The 22,830-nt window shown below is 43.7% G+C and overlaps 1 protein-coding gene across 2 annotated transcripts in view; it reads right to left on the reverse strand.

Annotated features, from left to right (window-relative positions):
• Positions 1 to 22,830, reverse strand: part of FAR2 (fatty acyl-CoA reductase 2) — a 94,461-nt gene that overhangs the window by 39,806 nt on the left and 31,825 nt on the right. For both annotated transcript variants that reach the window (XM_074148777.1, XM_074148785.1), the window contains exon 2: positions 442 to 617. In XM_074148777.1, coding sequence (XP_074004878.1) covers positions 442 to 617 — 176 coding nt within the window. The remainder of the gene's footprint in view (positions 1 to 441; positions 618 to 22,830) is intronic.

The following is a 22,830-nucleotide window of genomic DNA, read 5'->3' on the forward strand; positions in this document are numbered from 1 at the left end:
TTTCTTAAACAACATCTCATTTCCTTCTTCAGTTACTCAGTGACAAAGAAAAGCCATTAACACTAGCTTTAGAGACAGACACAACATAGTTTCACTCCAAGCTGTCTCCAGCTAGATCTGCCAAAACATCTCCCTCTTGACCTAAATCACATTTTTTCCCCATCCCAATTTTAGGCCATACTTCACTCCCTTGCTATATTACAACCCAGGCTTGCAGTACTTCCTTCTGTTCCCGTGGAAATCTGCCAAGATGCTTCGCTTTCGATGCGCGTGCTCACACGACATCCTCAGAGCTCTTCACTCAGCACAGAAACCACATGTAGCGTGAAAACACAACGGGAGAATTATTTCCGCAGCTATACCAGAGACGCGCTGCACGGCGTGTTATGGGCTATCGCGCGTTCCGAATCATGCTTAGCAAATACAGGAAGCAGGACATACTTCAGGGGTTCATCAAAGCGAACTGTTGCTGCACAGTGGAAGACAATATTGACCCGGGTCAGAAGCTCCTCCTCATCTTCAGCACTGATGGCCAGCTTAGGTTGAGTGAGTTCAGCATTAATAGGCTTAATCTTCTCGTGGAAATTAGGGCAATCTTCTCGGACCCTGTCAAAGACCTTGAAGCACAAACAGAGAGAGATCAGGTACAGAATTAGGCTACTGAGATCACTTTGATTAGTAGCCAGTCTGATTACATCAATCAATGAAACTGGCACAAAAAAGAATGCCTGGTTCTTTCAGAGGGAGGACACAGGTGAGATGATAAAATAGTTCATTCACCCGTTCCCTCCCATAGGAAAACCTCACAGGGGAAACAACAAAAATATAGGAGGTAATGCATTGCCCTGAAGAGATGAATGTGTCTTCCCTGCATCACTCATTTCCTGGGACAGCCACTGAAACTCCTGTATCTCCACATCTCTTGCGACCACTTGCTGTTCGACCTCAAAGGCCACCTGTAGGACCATGACAGGAGCTAAAGAGGAGGAGGGCAGAGTATGGAATGGGAAAGCCTACGAAACATTAGACTCAAGCTATTTTCTTGATGGTTCTACAAAGGACTTGAGGAGAGGAGGGGAGCAGGGCACATTCTGGCTCCTCCTCTTCCTTTGCTCCACCTTGCTGACTGTCACTCTTCGTTCATGTCAGATGAGTCCTGTGGGGAATTGCCTTTGGGATGGAAAGATGGGGAACCTCAATAACCCATACTGCTAAGGCTGCTGACGGCCACCACCAATTTTGCATGACTGGTGCAGCTAGTTGGCTTCTCAAGCTGTCTTCCAGCCCTTTTCTTCTATAACTATGATCCATACCTCTTTCCATTGCACATTTTCTGCCCAGTCTTCTGAAGAATGACAAGACTGTGCATCTGTCCACTAAAAAGATCCCTACATTTCCATATACATTCTGTCTGATGACTTGTCCAAAACCAGCATTTGTCTAAGATCTGAGATAGCAGGTACTCTGAACAGCAAGACAATTCTTCTGTGTACAATCCTTCTGAAAGGAAAAGGAAATCAACACTGTCATCACCTGAAAAATGCCTAAGTAAACCCAGCAGTTTCCTCAGTTCCCATTTTTGCTCTGTGAGTAGCTCAGAGTCCCTGATAACGGTATAGCAGGTCTGGGTGCAGTTCTGCTTGTGCCATGAAAGCAGACAGCGACTGCAGGTTCCACCTGCAGACCTTTTATGTGGTAAATCTCACAGGCAAAGAAGACGAAGCCTGAATTTCAAAATCCTATGCGAGTTTGCTGGACTAAGATTTGAAAAAAAAATCATCTTGAGTTTTAGAAGTGTCTGTTCTAAGGGTTTTTTTATTGCTGGCCAGCATTATTATACTTGAGAAACTTCAACTGAAGTAATAGTAACAGTAAAGTCCAAAAAACTCCTCCCTTTTGGGGGCAGAGAAGACAACAAGAAGGGTAGAAAGAATAAACAGAATAGAGAGGCTGTGGGATCTGAAGAGGTATAACCTAGACTTCAAAGGATAACCACACTTCAAAGGTAACTAGGTTACTGACAGGAATGACTAAGTGCTGGGACAGATTGCTGGAAGCTATGGAAGCTATGTGCCACCAGCTTTGGACGCATTTAAGGACTGTCTAGGTAAGCGTTGCCAGGAGAGACAGGGAATAGCTGAACCCACCTTTGGGCAGAAGGATGGGCCAGCTGGCTTCTCAGTAGCTCTGTGGTTTTTGGTTGTTTCCTCTACTCTGTAGCTTACTCACTAGTAACACTGAGTTTGTAAATCTCCTCACTATCATGGTCTCTTGTTTTTCTAGAGGTTGTTCTGTCTTTGACTTGCCCAGTGTCTATGTCAGAGCAGGGATTGTGTGACATAAATTTAACATACTAAAAGAAAAAAACATATGAAAGATTAAATTGGTAGAAATAGCAATAGTTTCTTGTTTAACTAAGGGATTACCATCTTTCTGCTTATCTGACAACCAAATCTAGATTCATAGATTCATATATTCATAGATTGGTCCAGGCCGGAAGGGACCTCCAAAGGTCATCTAGTCCAACCTCCCCGCAGTCAGCAGGGACACCCCCAACTAGACCAGGTTGCCCAGGGCCTCGTCGAGCTTCACCTTGAATATCTCAAGGGAAGGGGCCTCAACCACCTTGCTGGGCAACCTGTTCCAGTGTTCCACCACCCTCAGAGTAAAGAACTTTTTCCTAATATCCAATCTAAATCTCCCCTTCTCCAACTAAAAACCATCGCCCCTCGTCCTGTCACTGCAGGCCTTTGTAAACAGACCCCCCCCAGCCTTCCTGTAGGCCCCCCTCAGGTACTGGAAGGCCGCTATGAGGTCTCCCCGGAGCCTCCTCTTCTCCAGGCTGAACAACCCCAGCTCCCTCAGCCTGTCCTCACAGCAGAGGTGCTCCAGCCCCCTGATCATTTTCGTGGCCCTCCTCTGGACCCGCTCCATCAGGTCCATATCCTTTCTATATTGAGGGCTCCAGACCTGTACACAGTACTCCAGGTGAGGTCTCACCAGAGCAGAGTAAAGTGGCAGAATCACCTCTCTGGATCTGCTGGCAACACTTCTTTTGATGCAGCCCAGGATGGGATTGGCCTTCTGGGCTGCGAGAGCACGTTGCCTGCTCATGTCCAGCTTCTCGTCCATCAGCACCCCCAAGTCCCTTTCCTCAGGGCTGCTTTCTAATACCCCATCCCCCAGGCTGTATTTATACTGAGGATTGTTTCTTCCCAGGTGCAGAATCCTGCACTTGCTTTTGTTGAACCTCATGAGGTTCAACTGGGCCCACCTCTCCAGCCTGTCCAGGTCCCTCTGGTGTATCGACAACACCACACAGCTTGGTGTCATCTGCAAACTTGCTGATGGTGCTCTCAATCCCTCTGTCTATGTCTTTGATAAAAATGTTAAACAGTACTGGTCCCAGCACGGACCCTTGAGGGACACCACTTGTCACTGCTCTCCATCTGGACTTAAAGCCATTGAGTACCACCCTCTGGGTGTGACCATTCAGCCAATTCCTTATCCACTGAACCGTCCACTCATCAAGTCCGTATCCCTCCAATTTGGCAATCAGGAAGTTGTGAGGAACCGTGTCAAAGGCCTTACAGAAGTCCAGATAGATCATATCCATAGGTCGCCCCTTGTCTACTGACCTAGTCACTTCATCATAGAGGCCACTAAACCTCAATGTTCTTAGGGATAAAGAAGTGATACAAAAATCATCAGCCTTCCCCACTATGTAGCACACTGAGTACTTGACTTATTTATTTTTCTTTAACACACAGCTGCATGTCCTTCATAAATCTGAAACTTGAGTAAGCTAACAGAAATTAGGACATGAAAACGTCATTTAATTTCTCTCAGTTGCACCCAACTACATGCATATTCCAGCAATGTAGTCTAGGCCAGAGAATAGATTTCTTCACAGAGAAAGCTAATCGTGGACAAAGATGTTGGTGAGAGCCAGCTGGACCGTAGGAACTCAATTCCCAATGATTTCTGTTCAGAACTGGGTACTAGCAGCATTAATGTCTGTAAAAACCTCGTCTTCTAACAAGAGGATGCTAGAGTGGCTGTCCAAATATGCATGATCTCAGGAGAGATCACACATGAGCAAACCCTGGTGAGACACAAAATGGAAGGATTTCTCAGAGAACCCATGTAAGACCAAAGCTATCTTTTTAAGAGTTTCAGGAACAATTCTGCATTTGTTCTATCGCAAAGAGATTGTGAAACTCCACTCAATGAGAGTTATTTTTTACTTGTTTTCCTTTGGTATAAATAATGCAAAGGCAGACAAAGAATGAATCAGCCCTTTCTCCGTTTCAGTCCCCGCATGTGAAAAGAAGAGTAGTATTTCTGCAGTGCCAGCCCCGCTCAAACTTGGACGGTTACATTCTGCCTACGTGCCATCTCCTCCTGATGTTCCCTCCGCAGATAATATCCCCTTCAGTATTTCTGTGCTTCCTGCTAGGTATTGCCTACTACCACACACCAGTCCACAGGTGTAGTTTTTCAACACCCGGGGGGTTGAAACGATTCACTGCATTTCTCTGAAGTACGAAGGCAATTTCTAAATGCAAGCTCACAAATCAGCATGCTGCTTCGGAAACCTTCTGGATCACAAGAACATCCAGTTCATCACCACCATTAAATCAGATAAGAGGAGCAGCTGTTTAATCAATCTCTGCTGCCTCTTTTATGGCATCTGAAGATTTCAGACTTGTCAGTGCTTTAGAGGAAAGCGCAGAGAGATTTAAAGACAAAACAAATGCAGCTTATTCTGTACTGTTTCCTATAGCTCAAGAAGCGCTTATCATAAAGATGATGCTTGGTGTGCAGCTAAACAATAACTGCATCTCTAAATTCTGATTAACTCCAGAGCTATATAATAAACCCCCAATAACTGCATGAGGCCTAGAGATTATTCTATCTTTTCTTTTTAGAAGACATCTGCCAATACAAAATATATTCAATGGGTAGAAGTGGGCCGGTGAGCTGTACTGTTGGAGCTGTATGAAAACACTGGCCAAGTCAGCAATACCCCAGAAGTGATTCATGAATTGCCACAGAATTATAGTGAAAAGGAAAGATGTTCCACTTCAAGTTGTCCAATATTAATTAAACTGAGGGAAATCAGTAATAATGTATCCTACTTTCAGTGTCTTTTTCAGCACCCTAATGCATTCCAGGGGCAACTCTGCTGCCTTTACTGAAATAGAATAAATGAACCTAATAGCTGTTATTTTCATTTTAATCCTCAAAATAAGATGCAAGTTTTTCATAGGCTGTGCTGTCCCTCAGCAGAGGCGAGAATTTCTCTCCGAAATTTGCTGAATTTTACTTATGTTATAATCAGGCAATTCCCTTGTATAAACCAATCTCTGTGAATTCAATTGACATTGTCAAACACTTAGTATGAAAACAGGACATCTAGAATTTCTCCCAACGTTATATTTGAGTGTGTTTGATGGGCATCTCTTTCCCTATTCCTGCCCACTTAAGCTTTGACCTCTCTTCCCAAAGGACATCTGTAACTCTCTGTGTTCCCTGCTCTTGCCTTAAAGCACGTAATAGTTCAGAGACATATCTGCCCATCAATCTTTCAATCAGAATTTTTTTTCCATACCACAAAGATACAAAAAAACCCACCAAACCAAACCCTCAAAGAATGGGCAAATTGCACATCTAGAGAACAGCACAGCTGAAAAATAAAGGAACCACTGAACAATGTAAAATGCCAAAGGCTTTGCTTCTTTCTCAGGAGACACTTTCAGTGAAGCAAATAAAAAATAACGAAAAGTAGAGTGCCTGAGCCATGGTCTACTTTAAAAAGGAACTTGCATGAATTTGGTCTTATAATTGCCTTTCAAAGAAGCCTGGGTAGTCCTTCCTTTTTTGGACCTATCAGTCCTCATCCCTAAAAGAACCAGCTTACTGTAACAGGCACCATGCAGGATGGAACTTCACTGAGAAACACAAGTAGGAGAGAAAGCAGTTCTCCTCTTTGCTTGGTAACGGTATCTAACACTGTTTCTTGTGCTCTCCCCTGATGTGAAGGATTCATCTTCCAAAGTGCTGAACGATCATCTCCCAGCAACGCAAGCCATGAGGAAGGTGGGCTCTTCATCATGGTATTCGGGGAGTCTGTAACTTGCCGCGGCACCTCCCTGTAACAGGCTGCCTCTTCAGTGATTGCCCTCACGGCTTCCCCTGTCTCAGATCAGGGCCAAACTCTTTGGTGGCTGACCCAGGAAGCATCAAGTTTTCAGGTGTGACTTAGCCAGGTAACCTTTTTTCCCCATATGGTACAAAACTAATGATTAGTTGAGGCATCCAAATTACACTATTTTAACCAGATGTTGCCAGGTTGGTTTTTTCTTTTGTAAGACCCATGAAGAATGGTCTTCTCTGGCGCACAGTGGGGCCAGGTGTGTTTAGCAGGCACTGGGATATTAGGCTTCTCTGGGAGGATTAACAAAAGATGGTAATTTGCACTATAGTTTGCACATTTCAAGGCATTACTGTATGAGACCATTTAAAACGGCGAAGAATCAGAGAATTCCCATAAAATGAATCTCATATATGAGGAACTACAGAGAAGATTAAGCTTGAGAGAGTTCAATTAAAAAAAAAAAAAAGGTGAAAAGCTTCTGTCCTTTCAGATAAGAAATGAAGGGGATTGTTTAGCATAATTCAGGAGAGTATAAGCGTGAATTGCTTCTGCAAAGGAAGTATAATTTATTCTAAGCAAGACATAGGCCAAGGGGTAAAACATCGTGGCAACAATTCCTTTAAAGAACAAGGTGTTCCATCGAGTGTGTTAAATCGTTTTAAAAAGTCCTCCTCCTGAAGAGATTGTTGGTGTATAAATGCTAGGGAACAGCCTATATATACATACACAGAGTATCACCCTGGGGCACGTAACCCTCTGCCAGTATCATAAATGCACACGAGTGACCATCACAAATCTAAACTACTGCAGGTATCAAAGTCACAAAAATAAAAACTCTTTAAAAAAACCACCTGATCTGTGTGGTTTGATTCTGATGAAAGGGCTTATCCCACTTGTGTTTGCCACTGATAAAATCCTCCAATACCGTCTTGAAGGAAGGAAGGTACATAAGCGCTTTTAGAATTGCCATTGTAGCAAATCTGAGAAATAATTGGGCAGCTTCTTGACATAAAGTAATTAGCCTGCAATTAATTTCTAGCCTGGTACATTTCCAGCAATAAGCACCACAATTGCTCAGTCAAGAAATGTGTGAAAATGCAGCTCAGGAAGCATTAATTGGGACAGAGCCTTTTTTTTTTTTTTTTTTTTCCCCCTTGTGCTCTCTCTGCCTCATTTCCTCTTCAGAAAGTTGCTTTTAAGTATGGTTCTTCTCAAGGCAAATAAAGCATAATTCATCTAATCCGTTAGAAAGCATGCAGCGGAGTGCTCCTCGTTACAGGAAAACAAATGGCTTATGCTTCAATCTAAAGCTATTACTTTCCCCCGAGTAGAGCTAATGCAGTGGAAATACAGTACCCATGACCAACATCTAGCAAAGAAAACAGCTGATTATTTAAAGATAAAGCCTACAGAAACAAAGAGATGACAGCCACTGAATTTCAGTATAGGTCAGCTAAGGCTAATATGTATAGCCGGCTACTTAGGATGTGGATTTAAACGGCCAATTTCCTTGAAAACGGGCTGCTGACAAAGCCTGCTGTTTTCTAACAAGAATACTTGGGTTACGTGCCGGTTATTCCGGAACAGTCAAAAGAGCTCTTTCAGAGACAGGCGTTGTAGACAGGAGCATTAGGGACTTGACAGACGTGGAAAAGCTTTCTGTGGTCTCGAGTACCATCTTCTAGGTGGGTGGACAAGTCACAGACAGAATATGCAGCTTTCTTACATTCCTCACAGACGTTTCTTGTGCCCCTGTGTGGTACTTAGACAATTCTCACTATCAGGATTTGATGTTATTCTTGACATTTAAAACAGGGGAAGAATTTAAGTGCAAGAAAGGAGGATAATAACACTTGGAGCTTTTCCTACAGGAACTATTTAAGATGTTTCGTCCCATGTATTTTCCAGAACTGTTTTTCCCCTCATCCCTCCTCCATAGCTATGTCCCAATGTGGGCTTAGGTGCAAGGGGAGTTAGTTGCCAAAGGATGGCAGGAGCACTTGGCTACAACCACAGACCCGTTCACCTCCCCTCCCTCAACCTGCCATGCAGAATTCACTACCGATTACTTAGAGAATCACTGTATGTACTTGGAAATGTTAAGAAGTACAGAGTTACCCAGACGTAGGATACGAATCTGCTTTTCCATACCCATTGCCTTAATTACAGATCTTTGAAGCTTCACTGCCAGCTTTGCTGAGGCACCAGGGAGCTTCAGGAGCATTTGCTGCGTTCCCAAGGCTAACCAGCTAGGGGTAAAGGCTGTATCAAACATAGATGCCTCCTTCTTGGAGATATTTAAAGAAATCACAGAGTCACAGAATCATAGAATCATAGAATTGTCTAGGTTGGAAGGGACCTTTAAGATCATCTAGTGAAACCATCAACCTAACTCTGATAAAAAAAACAATACCAAAAAACCCCACATCACTAAACCATGTCTCTAAGCACTATGTCAACCCATCTTTTGAACACCTCCAGGGATGGTGCCTCAACCACCGCCCTGGGCAGCCCATTCCAATGCTTAGTAACACTTTCAGTGTAAAAATTTTTCCTAATATCCAACCTGAACCTCCCCTGGCGCAACCTGAGGCCGTTTCCTCTAGTCCTGTTGCCTGTGATTTGGGAGAAGAGACCGACCCCCACCTCTCTACACCCTCCTTTCAGGGAGTTGTAGAGAGCAAGAAGGTCTCCCCTCAGCCTCCTTTTCTCCAGGCTGAACACCCCCAGCTCCCTCAGATGCTCCTCATAAGGCTTACTCTCCAGACCCCTCACCAGCTTTATTGCCCTTCTCTGGACCGGCTCCAGCACCTCAATATCTTTTTTATGGTAAAGGGCCCAAAACTGGATGCAGCACTCGAGGTGGGGCCTCACCAGTGCCCAGTACAGAGGGACGATCACCAAGAAAGACTTGGAAAGCCATTTAAAGAAATGACCAAAAATTACTTTCCCATTTGAAAGTACTTCACAAAAATCAGGTTGATTTTTAGGAGTCTACGGAGATTGGCATAGCACGTAGACAGTGAGATCTCTAATGCATTCTCACTTGTATTATGTTATAGATCATATATCACAGGTGCAGAACTCCAAGGTCCCTCCACTCTGAAAATACGCTTCATGTATAGAGTCATGCAGATAATGCGGAGTGGTGTTTTGGGGAAGCGACGGGACCACACGTGGTCAGCAGCTGCCAAGTTTACTTTCAGATATCCAGACTCCCTTTCACATGGAGCCTTAGCAGGGAGAGATGGGCCAGGCAAAGCTACCCACAACCACACATCTGGCTGACCAGGTATGCCTGGCTCATTAGATCACACAGAAGGAGGAAAGAAGGCACAGTGGCGCTCTGCGAACGAGTGAGATGCAGTCCTGGCTGCAGTAGAGTCACTCTCAATTGCGAAGCTTCACAGGATGGAATGATGCGAAAAAGAGGTGGCGATCACAGATGAAACACAGCATGATGGCATCCTCAGCCAGCCGCAAAACAGCTGACCCAGCACAACGCGGCCAGCATCAGCTCTGCATAGCAGTCCTTGTTTATACAAACCATCATACCCACTGATGGCTGGAACTGGTTGAGCCCCACAGAAGTCTTGGGGTCTGCCTGGCGGTGTCTCTGTATGTCAGACCACACTGTAACTCACAATGTCACTTTTTAGTGAAAAAAAGAGCTCTGCTGAGAAGTCACTGAGGGATCCCCACAACTAGAGACACTCAAACAATCTTATCTCAGCCAGACCCTAAGGGTACTTCTCCTTCTGCTACAATGCTGTTTCCAAAGAGGATAACTAGGCACATTGGCTGTCACGCAGACACAGCTGAGGGAACCAGCACATAACCCATATAATACACAGTGCTGGGACGCAATTCAAAATTTTCTTTCAAGGACAACTCTGCGGATTCATCTGAGCCCTACAACTCCACCTGGAAAAGTCTTGAGATTCTCCGCTATGAACTTAGGCCCCTCCAAAGAGCTCTTCCAAAGGAATGACTGCAGCGCTTGCCAACCTAGGGTGGATGTCCTGCGCTTCCATACTCACTTATTTAAGATCCCTGACCTCTTCCTGAGGCGTAAAGGAGTAAATGCCATCACGAAGAGGATCACAGGTGATGTGGCACCAAAGTTCACCTTGATTAAAAGTGTAAGGGAGGTAAAAGTCCTTTGATGTCACACACAACAGAAGTTGAGCAAAGCAAGACAAATGCATCAAATACTTATAGCCGCTCGAATTAAAAAAGAAAAAAAAAAGATTTTTTAAACATTGTAGTAAGATGGGACTCAAGCATAGAGAGCTGAACATCTGGGAATTGAGTACACTGTACAGTAGAAGAGTAAGTCGCTCTTTTAGCATGAACCACGCTAGAAGATTCTGGGATGTGAGGAGCAGGCAGTTAGCAAATGGTTAAGAGCCTTATGCTGAACCTCCACCACTCAAGACAGCCAATGAATTCTGTGAAAACAGCTATACCTGGAAATTAAACTGTGCCAGATTACCTGGCACTGGGCACTGGAACTCAAATCATCTGTACTGTTCCACTGCTCAAGGATCTTAGGACAATTTTGGCCTGAATCAGTGTGAGAAACCAACAGAAACCAGAAAGACGATCAAGTCCCTGGTCACAAGTGAGGAGTTATCCTGGGCCAGGGGCTTTTGCCAATAGATATCCCACGTGTGGCCATGATGCTTTGGAAAGTAAGAAAGTTCAATGGCATGAGTGCAATTCATCCCGAGAACATTCAATTTATAGACGTTGTCAAACGGTACAAGCATTTAAACACAAAAGTTTTGCATTTACCTAGAACAATTTCTCATTTCATCATTTTTCTTCTGTGTCACGTCCAGTATAAATATTTCCACCTTCTTATGCCATTCCACACACATATTTGTCATGTTCATCACAGAAATGCAATTTTTTCATTTGTGCTTGAAAGGAAGGCACTAAGCCCAGGTACCTCAGCCTGTCAAGTATCTGCTGCCTTTCCTTGTTGTCACTTAACTATAATCATATTCTCATCGTAAGGCTACATGCAGCACACATAGTAAGTAAACAAACTGGAAAATTACTGGGAGATGAGCAGAAGGTAATGCAATTTATGAGACTAATAGGAAGAGCAGGGCCACTATAAGAAGTGAAGGCACTTATGAAAAAGACACCAAGAGGAAATTAGTTGAGATTCTAAGAAAACATCTAAGAAAGGACGACTTAATCATTATAAACCGATTTTCTGTAGTGTCACGATTCCAAGTAAGCAAGGAAGTAGAGAGTTACAAGTAATCCTTGATTTCCATCCAAGGAGCCTTCAGCTTAAGGAATTTAAAACTTCTTTAAGAAGATAGAACCATCTGCCCAAACAGTGTCCAGCTACTTAACAACTCAGTGTGGCTCTGCAAGTACCACTCTTACCAGAGTCCAACTGTAATCGATGCCTCTGATTTCAGCCAGTTCTCAGAAGAATCCATGGAAACCCTTCAGAAATGGTTGCAGAAGCCCACATGCAAGCCCAACAGCTGGATTCACAGCTCAGACCTCAGACCACAGCTGAGACCCCACCTCAAGTACTGTGTCCAGTTTTGGGCCCCCTACCACAGGAAAGACATTGAGGTGCTGGAGCAGGTCCAGAGAAGGGCAACGAAGCTGGTGAGGGGTCTGGAGCACAAGTCTTACGAGGAGAGGCTGAGGGAGCTGGGGTTGTTCAGTCTGGGGAAGAGGAGACTGAGGGGAGACCTTATCGCTCTCTACAACTACCTGAAAGGAGGCTGTAGAGAGGCGGGGGTCGGTCTCTTCTCCCAAGTTACAGATGATAGGACAAGGGGTAATGGCCTCAAGTTACGCCAGGGGAAGTTCAGGTTAGATATTAGGAAATATTTCTTTACTGAAAGGGTTATCAGGCATTGGAATGGGCTGCCCAGGGAGATGGTTGAGGCACCATCCCTGGAGGTATTCAAGAGAGGAGTTGACATGGTGCTCGGGGATATGGATTAGTGTTGGGTGGTGTGGTGGCGTGTGTGTGGGTTGTGTGTGGTGTGTTGTGTGTGTGTGGTTTTTTTTTGTTTGGTTTTTTTTTTTTTTTTTCATTGGTTGGACTAGATGATCTTAAAGGGTCCCTTCCAACCTAGGTGATTCTGTGATTCTGTGACCTTGTCTCTGAATCCAACCTCTTTGCACGTCATATAAAATATGGACCACTTTCTGTTTTTGAGACCTCTTTTGACAGTGCTTGGATCAATCGGTTCTGCCCATAACAAACATTCTTACCATTCACCTCTTTCTGCCATAGGTATTAAACAAAAAAAAAAAAAACAGTCTTGCTGAACTGTGTCAAATTATCCTGATGTAAGGAAAAGGCAAATTTGGCCCTTGAAGTCCATGCCAGCCTTTTGGCATGAGTACACCCTTTTCCACTAGCTTGGGTCTCATCCAGCAGCAGGTGTAGTCTCGTTTCAGCATAAAGATACCTGTTGTTAGGAGGGCCATTTAATGTCAGCTTGTGATAGTAACACTTCTACCAGGAGCAGATGTCGCTCTCTTCCCGGTACAAAGATCAGAGCGTTGCCACAGATGGCTCAGTTATACCATGTGAAAATTTTCTCCCTACTCTGTCATTGCAGTTGTACCTGACTAGAATGCTGTGACAGGGGGGATGGCAAGAGGCAATGATTTTTCACACAGCCTGCAAGACTCTTCCTCTTTAAGGCAGTAAAAAATGAGAATGAGTTTTGTTTGCAGTCAGGTAGGAGTTTCTCCATTTTTTCCCCCTTTTTTTCTTTTTTTTTTTTTTTTAATGGTGGAGAAATCCAGGTATTTTAGTATGGAAGGAAACATACACACGCATTTTAAAGAGGATCAGGAAAGCCATATCAAGTGTCCTTAAACCAGGCTCAGGTTTTAGCTCCCTCTGGCATCTTTCAGAGACTGCTGAAGGGTAATCAACCATTACAAGCTTGACTTAGCATCTCTGGCACTCCTACTAATTGTTCCAGCTAAAGCCATAATGTTAAAACTTTCTGATCAGAGAATCTGTGACTCAAGACATCTTTCACACCGACATGCAATCTTCATCTCACTCACGAAACACCCCAGATACTGTACATCTATTAATAGAAAAGTTACTTTTCTCTGCAAGTGTATTTTCAGCTCGTAATCCTTCCAACGGCGACCAAAGAGGAGAACTCACGTAAGCTGAAATGCCTTTCACGTTCTTCTGCGTGCCCTGCCCTTGGCTTCCAGGTCTAGATTTCACCAATTGGTTTTATGCTACTCAGTTCACGCAAAGCAGAGAAACGAGCACTCGGCCTAATTATGCTTCGGGTGTAACAAATCACGTGTCACATGAATGAGCAACATTTTCAACTGGGTTGAACAACCAAAAGTTGTTTGTACACAAAAGTCTCGCCATCTGTCTGAGTAGGGATTACCATTAATGAGCTGTGTCCTTGGCCTTAGTCTTATGAGGTTATAAATTACTTTAATGCTTTAATCTACCAGTGAAAAACCCTGGCTGAAGGAGAGGACAAGAAACAAGCAGAACACACCACAATCAACTACCTGTACTGAAACCCATACTGAACGATGAGGTGAATAATCTCATCCCACACAGTAGTTTCCTGAAAAGGACTACTTGCATGAGGCTATACATCCTAACTATATATTTAAATGAGGGAAGTACAAACCATCTTTATATTAAGTCTCCACCTGTTCTGCTCTATTCAGTAGAGACAGCCCATCAATATTCCAGATTCCCCAGGGGGAAAAAAACCCCAATACTTAAAGAACTGCCCCAAACTACACTGCCCATAAAGCCAGCATTTTAGGGCACGCAGTTTTCTGTAGACACCACTACAGAGTGATAAGGTGTAAGCAGGAGGTCCTGATGGAGCACCAACCCTCATAACTAGGTAAGGCCTCTACTGGGAATAAAGAAAATGATTAAAACAGTTCAAGGTCAACAAGGCCGCACGGGCACAAAACCAGAGTGGGAAAAACGTGTTACTCTGCTGCTGTGGTATGCAGACTGTGCACAAGATAAGAAACTGCTTGTGCTTAATTGCAACTAGGTAGAAGAGTCAAGGCTAAAATAAAATGATTTGTTTTAGTAAGTGTATATGGTAAACAATATGATGCCAGTATGAACTGGATACTGGTAGGGGAGCTCTGGGGTGCAAAGTCTTCCAAAGTCACCTGTGCCCAGGCAACCATATAAGTAATACCATAGTCAAGACTGCCTAAGTAACAGCGCTGTAAAACCCCACCAAATTTGGGTATGGATGATCAACTAGGAAAAAAGTAACTGGGGACAGACTGTTTATTTGGGAGGAGTTTGGATGGAAAAAGAGAGGTGCAAAGGTGGTGAAAAGTCACATTTAGATATAGAAAACTGGGAGATAACAGGTACAGAATAAAGAAGGAAAGGACTTCTTGTCAGTAGGAGTGTGGACACCTACAGTCAGTGGTGAAGCTCACCTTTGAATCCAAGTCCACAAAGATGCCAGAGGCACCCCCACTGGACAACCTGCTGGAGCCTCCATCATGTCTTTGTCTGAAAGATTTGGTGTGCGAAAGTGGAAAAAGGAGGGACAGACTTACAGTGGGAAGGGAGATAGAACTGTAACTCAACAGTAGTTGGGTGTGATTCATAAGACTTAAGAATGATAATTAGTAGCTTTATAGCTGTGTGTGCTTTTAGACTAATTATCATTTAATTGCTTTATTAGTCTCTTAGTAGTGTATTGCTTAATTTAAAAACATCATAGTCTCTTAATTCAGTTATACCTCAAGCCTGAAGGGGAAGAGCTAGACTCATAAAGCAACATACGGCTACCACCTGTGGCTCACCAGCTCTACCCATTAATCAACAGGGGCAGCCTTCACCCCATCTCCAGATGGATGCTCAGACTCCCACCCAACCAGTTTCGTCTCCATCCTCCCATCAAATGACACCTGTAATTCACAGGCTCCAAAGCATGTTTAACAGGATAAGAAAACATTGATCTTTGTGTTCTCTGACTTTCTGTACTCAGCTCACCACACTTCTCTTCCTCACATTTGTATAAAAAAATGACAAGCCTGCTGGTGCATTACCATCATAAAATGTTTCTGGAACGGCTTCACGGTGTCATACCTGTGAATCTGAGGGAACCATGGCAGCATGAACAGATTTTCCCCCCTGAACTCATAACTGTGATGGAGGATGGACTCTCTTACTTTTTTGGTCCTTTTTTCTGCTAATGCAGTATCACTTACTTTCCACCTCTTTGAGAACCCAAGTAGAACCCCAAGTACCGCATGCAGCTGGCTGGCAGATTTGTGATCCCCTGAGCAGCTACATGGGGTGCCAAAGCAGGAAAGTGAAAGTACTGCTGTGCTATAGCTGCAGAAAATGGTCTCCGAGGTAGCACATGCCCCGGTGGTAAATTCATGTCTTGGATTCTCCAGTAGTATGCAAGCTAATGGCCAAGTATCTCACATATGGATTCCTCTAACTCCAGATGTATCCTGTTCTCAGACGCATTTCTCCAGTAAAAGTGTTTTTAACTCTCCAGGTTAGTAGGGCTCTGAGGAAAGAAGTACTGGGAGAAAAATCCTAGCCCGTGTAATTTTCTTTACATTGAACATTTTATGGCAGCTCACCCTTTTCAAATGAAAAGCGTTCAGTTTTGGCATCTTCTCTCCAGGGATAATAGCACAGCTATTATCTCCCAGTCATTTACTCAATTCATCACTCAGAGCAGTACAATTTTATCTAATTCAGAGACAGTAAAAACGTACTAAACCAAGAATAACTTCCCTTTTACACTGGAAAAGATGACTCTCCAAAACACTGTGTTTCCTTCCCTCCCACATCCCTAAAAGCATCTCCTGAAGAGGCTCAAATTATATAATAGTATCTGATCATCAGTCCCTGAACCAAGAGAAATAACAACTAATGAACAATGACACTGACAATGCTGGCTACGTCCTCCTGTGAGGTATGCAGATCAGTGCTGTGCCATTCTAGAAAAAGAAGCTCAGGAGATCATCTCCCAAGATTAAAGACCACTTCCGAAGGGATGCTAATCTACGTTTGGGGTTGCAGCCATGGAGATACACATTTCCTTGCATGTTGCTCAGAAGACCTCGGAATTCAGAATATGATTTTACAAGGTCAGATGCCAATTCTGAAATATTACTGCAGGGTGTTTTGTATGGGTAGCCTTTAGCTCTGCAGTTAAATATCAGTTATTGTAGCCAAGAACAGTTCAGAGCACATACAGTCATTTATTTAGAAAATGGACGTTTTTACTTTAATGCCAAAGGGAAGTAGAATTAAGTCTCAGACTGCTTAGTACTGCTTCTACTAAACCCAAGAGAAACTCTGCCTTGTCTGCTTCATATTTAGTAGCAGCAAAGTACCTTGGACAACCGGTTTATAGGTCTGGTTGAGAATTTCCCACTACGCTCCAGCCAGCTCTAAATGAAAAAGTTCGCTGTAGATAAGGACTTCAAAATAATCTCCCCCTGAGCTTTGCTGGGTCCGCAGGGCTAATAGATCTGAAATTGCATTTCAGCCAATACAGAAATCAAATGAGTCCTGAAAAATACTGCCAAGTAAGAAGGGGCCACTTATTCAACCACTTTCAGTTCTTGCACTGGTGAAACAGAGATGCTGTTTATCTAATTCCCAGCTGGTGGGATGGTTAAACACCCTGAAAATGAAACACCAACGTGTCAAATGGCTGGCAAGGAGCTCTTAAGAGATTACTCATGACTGAGCAAATAGCCCACCATACTGGGCACTTCTTTTGTAGAGGAAGATCTCTTTCATGGGGAGAGACTTTAATCCACCCACTCAGCAACCTGGTGTCAGAAATCGTTCTGTATTGGTCGTGAAAGTAATTATCAGCGCCAATAATTAAGCCATGACCTTTAGAGAATAGGTACATCTTTATCAACACTAGTGGACTGAAATGATTTTAACTGAAGAATTTACCCATTTTAACCCTACGTGTTGGTGGGTCTACAGGATGGCGTTTTCTGAAATCTTTCTTTTATGCAAAATACCACCTCCCCGGGGAGCTGCACTTCTAGCCTCACAGGCAGGCAATGAATCATAGAATCATAGAATCATCCAGGTTGGAAGAGACCCTTGGGATCATCGAGTCCAACCATCTACCCTACACTACAAAGTTCTCCCCCATATCATATCCCCCAACACCACATCTAAACGTCTCTTAAACACATCCCAGGATGGTGACTCAACCCCCTCCCTGGGCAGCCTATTCCAATGCCCGACCACTCTTTCTGTGAAAAATTCTTTCCTAATGTTCAGTCTAAACCTACCCTGTTGGAGCTTGAAGCCATTCCCTCTTGTTCTGTCATTAATTACCTGTGCGAAGAGACCAGCACCAACCTCTCTACAGTGTCCTTTCAAGTAGTTGTAGAGAGTGATGAGGTCTCCCCTCAGCCTCCTCTTCCTCAGACTAAACAGCCCCAGCTCCTTCAACCGCTCTTCATATGATTTATTCTCCAGGCCCTTCACCAGCTTCGTTGCCCTCCTCTGCACTCGCTCCAGCACCTCGATATCTCTCTTCGATTGAGGTGCCCAAAACTGGACACAACACTCCAGGTGTGGCCTCACCAGTGCTGAGTACAGGGGGACAATCACCTCCCTACTTCTGCTGGTCATGCTATTTCTAATACAAGCCAGGATGCCGTTGGCTTTCTTGGCCACCTGGGCACACTGCCGGCTCATATTCAGCCGCTTGTCAATGAGAACCCCCAGGTCTCTTTCTTCCAGGTAGCTTTCCAACCACACTTCCCCAAGCCTGTAGCGCTGCTTGGGGTTGTTGTGGCCCAAGTGCAGAACCTGGCACTTGCCCTTGTTGAAACTCATGCCATTGATTTTGGCCCAAAAATATTTGGCCCAAGAATATTGCACCTTTACAGTTCCCACCACTCTGCAGCAGGACACACCTGGGACAGACAAACAGTACAGCCCCCTGCTGCTTCAATTCCTCCCACGTTTGAGGATCCACATAACAGGGCAGTTGCCAAATGAATAGATCTGTGCTGCTGGTAATAGAAGGCAGCCCAGCCAAGGGAACCCCATCTGAATCACTAGCCATGGCTCAAAGGTCATCCCAGGTATGGTTTATCACTCTGTTTTTTCACTCCAGACCTTTGGAGATAGCATGTAAAAACGAGGCTTATGTTGACCTGCCTCAGAAATTCTCAATGGTTTCCTACACCACCTTCAAAGAGAGAGATGCAAATCTGTAGCGGCAAAATTTCTGCTAGCACAGAATTCTTTATTTTCATTCCGAGTTTCAAGCACCTCGTTTTCTGCCCTCCTGTGCTCAATGATAAATACATCAGCATTTTAAAAAGAAACAGCTCAGAAAATCCTTTTCATAGGAGAGCTATTAAAAAGCAATTTCTTTAGCAGGGAGAAATACCACTGTCAAGTATACAACAGGCAGCCTTGCTTCATAGTTAATTTTTCTGTTTATATTATGGTTATCTTTCATATATCTATTCTTCAGCAAATCAGCTTGACAGATTCATTCTTTTTTGAGAGTCGGTCTTAGTCACTAGAGTCTGTTCACCAAGAACCATCTGTTCCCCAAGATTTCCCTCCCACACACCATGGTAGAATTACGCCTACAATGAGTTTCTTCTATTAGGAAAGAAATGACTATAACAAGCTAGGTGACACGAGTCCCTGGGGAGACAACACAAGTACTCAGGTCTTTGTTCATAATTATTATAAAGCATTTAAGTGCAATACCTGTTACTCAAGGCCTGACTCTGGACAGTAAGTGAACCTGTGTACCCTTCCCTCCCAGAGTCAGAATTTAATCCTAGAAATGATGCTCTAAGCCGTGGTGGCGTGCGTCACCACAAGCAACAAATGAGGAAATTTGTCCAACTTCTGTTTGTCAGTCACCTGAGAAACATTTAGGAGAGGAAACTGTTGGTTTTTTTTTTATTGTTTTGCCCTTCATACTTAATGGAGACAGTCTGATCACGCAGCCCGTGTCGATGTTTGGTCAGTGCAAACGGGAATAGCTCCACTGACACCACGTATTTCAGCTGAGGACACAGCTCTTATTTTTCTTAAGGGGAAAGTTCATATTGAAGGTTTCCCTGAAGGACAATATCGACACTTCAGTTAGAGAGGGCAGCCGGCCCCGAGGTTAACACACTGACCTGGGATTTAGAGCTGGATTTATCAGCTTCAGCTCCCCACTCCGTACTGATTGATGATTCCCACTCTCTTGCTACAGTACCAAAAACTCAAGACCTGTGCAAGAAGTGGGGATGGAGAGAGAGTGAATGAGGTTGCACCAGCCCTCCTTCCCCTTCCACAGCCCGCCCTGATTTCATTGAGCGTGTTGATGTGTGGTTAGGGGTGATGCCCCTCAAATTCCTTCTTCTGCCTCTGACCTTTTCGTGATCATGCGGGAGCCACCTAATCTTTCTGACTCAGACTCATCCCATCTACCTTACCTAAGTAAGTGTATAGGAGAGTTTAATCAGCTTAAACTAAAGGAGTTAATAGATCTATAATGAAGGTATCATCTCACATCAAATCTGTTACATCTGCCAAATAATAAAAATAAAGTGCGGGCCTTATCTCGGGGGGCTCATCCAAAGTGCAGAATGCAGACCACAGCCGAGAAGCTAGACTGCAGCCTGAGCTGTGTCTTCATGCTTCACCAAAAACCAGGATCAAGTGCACCCTGGGTAGCTGTCACCTTCACTTCTGGCACTCAAGCAGGAAGACAAATTGCAATGGAGAAGAGAGTGAATAAACGCATGCCATGCCTTCAACAGAAAACAAATTGGGAAAGAGTGAGAAAACCAATTGCTGTTTTCAGATTAAAGGGGATACTAGTGAAGACACGGCATTTCTTTTGCACTTTGCCTATACAGCATTTTCACTCAGTCCCTAAAGTGACCAGCTGAGCCAACCCCCCTGAAAGCATATTGCTGAGAAAATCTACTCTCTTTTAACAAAATGCTAAAGTTTCAGAAGTGAAATAGCATTTCTTGGCTCTTCCTCTTTCCAGTGTTGCAGCTCAGGAGCCCTGGCATCTTACCAGTGCATGGGTTCAGCTATGTCTTTGGAGCTGAAATCCATCTAGCCTTGCTCTTAGAAAGAAAACTAATGAAAAGAAGGAAAAAGGAGTGCTGAGTAAATTAAATGCAGCTCCTGCCGGACGACAAGAACACAAACCAAGATGTAGGCAGAGAAATTTTCCAGGGCCTCAAGAACTACCACTCAGGAGCAGACCTAAGGTGTATTTGTTCTTAGCCCCCATTTGACAACAGCTACAAGGGATGTTTCAAAGAAAGATGTATGTTGTCTGCAGCAGGCAACCAGGAATATATAACATCAATGTATAATTCATCTTCCCAATTAGGTCTCGTCCTGGTTTATAGGTGAAGAGATTGATTTAAGTGTTTAAGTTACAACACTATCTTTATATATATATATTACTCATAATATATTTTTATCCATCCAGATGTTTAGTACAGCTTGAAACCTCATTTCATTGCCCCAATAACAACATACACAATTACTTTAAAAATCCAATTATTCTTTAGTAACACAGTCTTTACTTTAAATGTTGAACTTGCTTTTTGCTTTCACTGAATGTCCCCTTTGCTGTGCACCGAGTTTATCTTATGCTGGTTTTATTTATTTTTAGCATAGATGTCTTTGGCCACTCTGGTTTCTGCTGATCCTTCCTAGGCCAGGGATTTGAATATCTATTAGTGTATGAGCAATCTCTTGTCAAGCGTGCAAAGCTGATTGCTTTCCTAGAGAGCATCTGCATTCCAAGGAACTCACTGCTTCCATAGGCAAAAGGCCCACGGAAAGAAAATTTTAAGAGGATAGTCTCAAAGTTATACGAGTGGCTGAGGAATGACATTGATTAAATGTCCCTGAACCTTCCAGATGAGATTTGAGGCAGGCGGGACAGAAGAATAACTAGAGGTCTCCAGACATATCTTTTGGATTTCAAATAGTTTTTTGATTAAATATTCCATTAATACCTAACTATTACATAGCTTTTTTCTTCAATAAGTTCTTCATAAAGAAGAGCCATATAATTTTTCAGGGGAGGAAACAGACACATAGATGTGAAGTGACTTACCCAAGGTCACATAGCTAAGCAGCGGCAGAACTGGGAGGAGAATCCAGCTATTTTAAAGACCTTTTAAGAGATGATACTCCTTCCTTAACTAAGTGCTTCTTTCCTGAGAGCTGCCATTTGAGTGCCAAATTAACATTAAAATTATGGCACCGACTCAAAGCCAAATTTATGTTTAGAAAAAATACAGCAGACACATTTTAGGATTAGGAACGTTATCTCTTCGCAAAAGGAGCATAAGAAATTGAATCTAATAAAGGGAGGACACATTGGGGTGAAGAGTACTTGAGTGATGGGCCTGTGAAAGAATCTATTCTTTCTGTAGGTACCGTGTTCTCTCCTCCCTCACTGTTCATTGTTTTCCTGCCTGACTGTCGGGAGACCACAGGCCCCCACGGAGAGGGAAGGGGGAAGCAGATGAGTGAGGCAGAGTAATGCCAGCCCCAGAGAGTGCCAGCCCCAGAGAGTACCAGCCCTACAGGAAACAATTAAAAAAGGCAATGCCTCTGCTTGCTTCCAAGCAGGCTGCGAAGATCACTCTTTCCAGCTTCAAGCTTACAAAGAAAGAGGGTACGAATAACTGCTTTGATCTTCATGTTCCCTCTCCCCCCCCGCCCCATCCCCAACCTCCGTACTGTTTTGGACCCATTCTAATCAGGAGTTAAGATTTATCTGGAGGACAACTGCCTAGAGGTACCAATCCTAAGGTGTCCTGCAGAGTTAACATAGAAAACATGGATTGGTGATCCAGGGGTTTCATCTAAACAAAAGGAAAGCAGTGAAAACTCTCCTCAAAAGACACATCTGAGGGGGACCGAGGAGGGACTGATGTGGGACTGAGGCAGACGCTGGCAAATTAAATACATAATTGTATAGCAACCAAGGTAGAAAATCAAAAGAATCTTCTCTGCAATTCGCAGATCAACACAGAGGCAGCTGTGTCAGCTCTCATTTGATACAGTACAGATCCCAAATCAGCCCCGAAGCAGGAGCATAATGGTACATGAAGAACATTTATAGAAACCATCTCGGATCTCGAAAAAAAAAAAACCTCTTCGAGAGCTTTTCATATTACCCATTTTGTGTCAATGGACGGATAACATTCAATTGGATTAGGCTAAGTGTATGTCATTGCTATAGCCAGCAGCTGGGAACCAGTGCCTTAAGATTGCTAGAGCTTGTGTTTCCATGTCCCCTTCAGCAGGAGGTTAATCTTTGCACTTTATTACAGACATAAGCGAGGCTTCAGTTTAGTCACACCTTTGGGCCTCTAGCATCGAAAATATTTGCTCGCTCTTGCAATAGTTGCTCAGCTCCACTCCTCCCCCCTCCCCGATCCCCACTAAATAACGAATCAAGCACATTCTCTAAAATAGCTTTTTGGAACCTCCCAAGGAAACTAACCTGTCCCGGTTTGAAGTAAAACCAAACCAATTTTCTGTTCTGTAACTTTACATCCTAGCTAGGCCTCCTCTAACTCTCGGAAATTAACGGCATATTGTGGAGAAAACTGCTCGTTCCCAGAACGAT

This window comes from Numenius arquata, chromosome 1 (genome assembly GCF_964106895.1).
Source record: "Numenius arquata chromosome 1, bNumArq3.hap1.1, whole genome shotgun sequence".
Taxonomy (NCBI): domain Eukaryota; kingdom Metazoa; phylum Chordata; class Aves; order Charadriiformes; family Scolopacidae; genus Numenius; species Numenius arquata.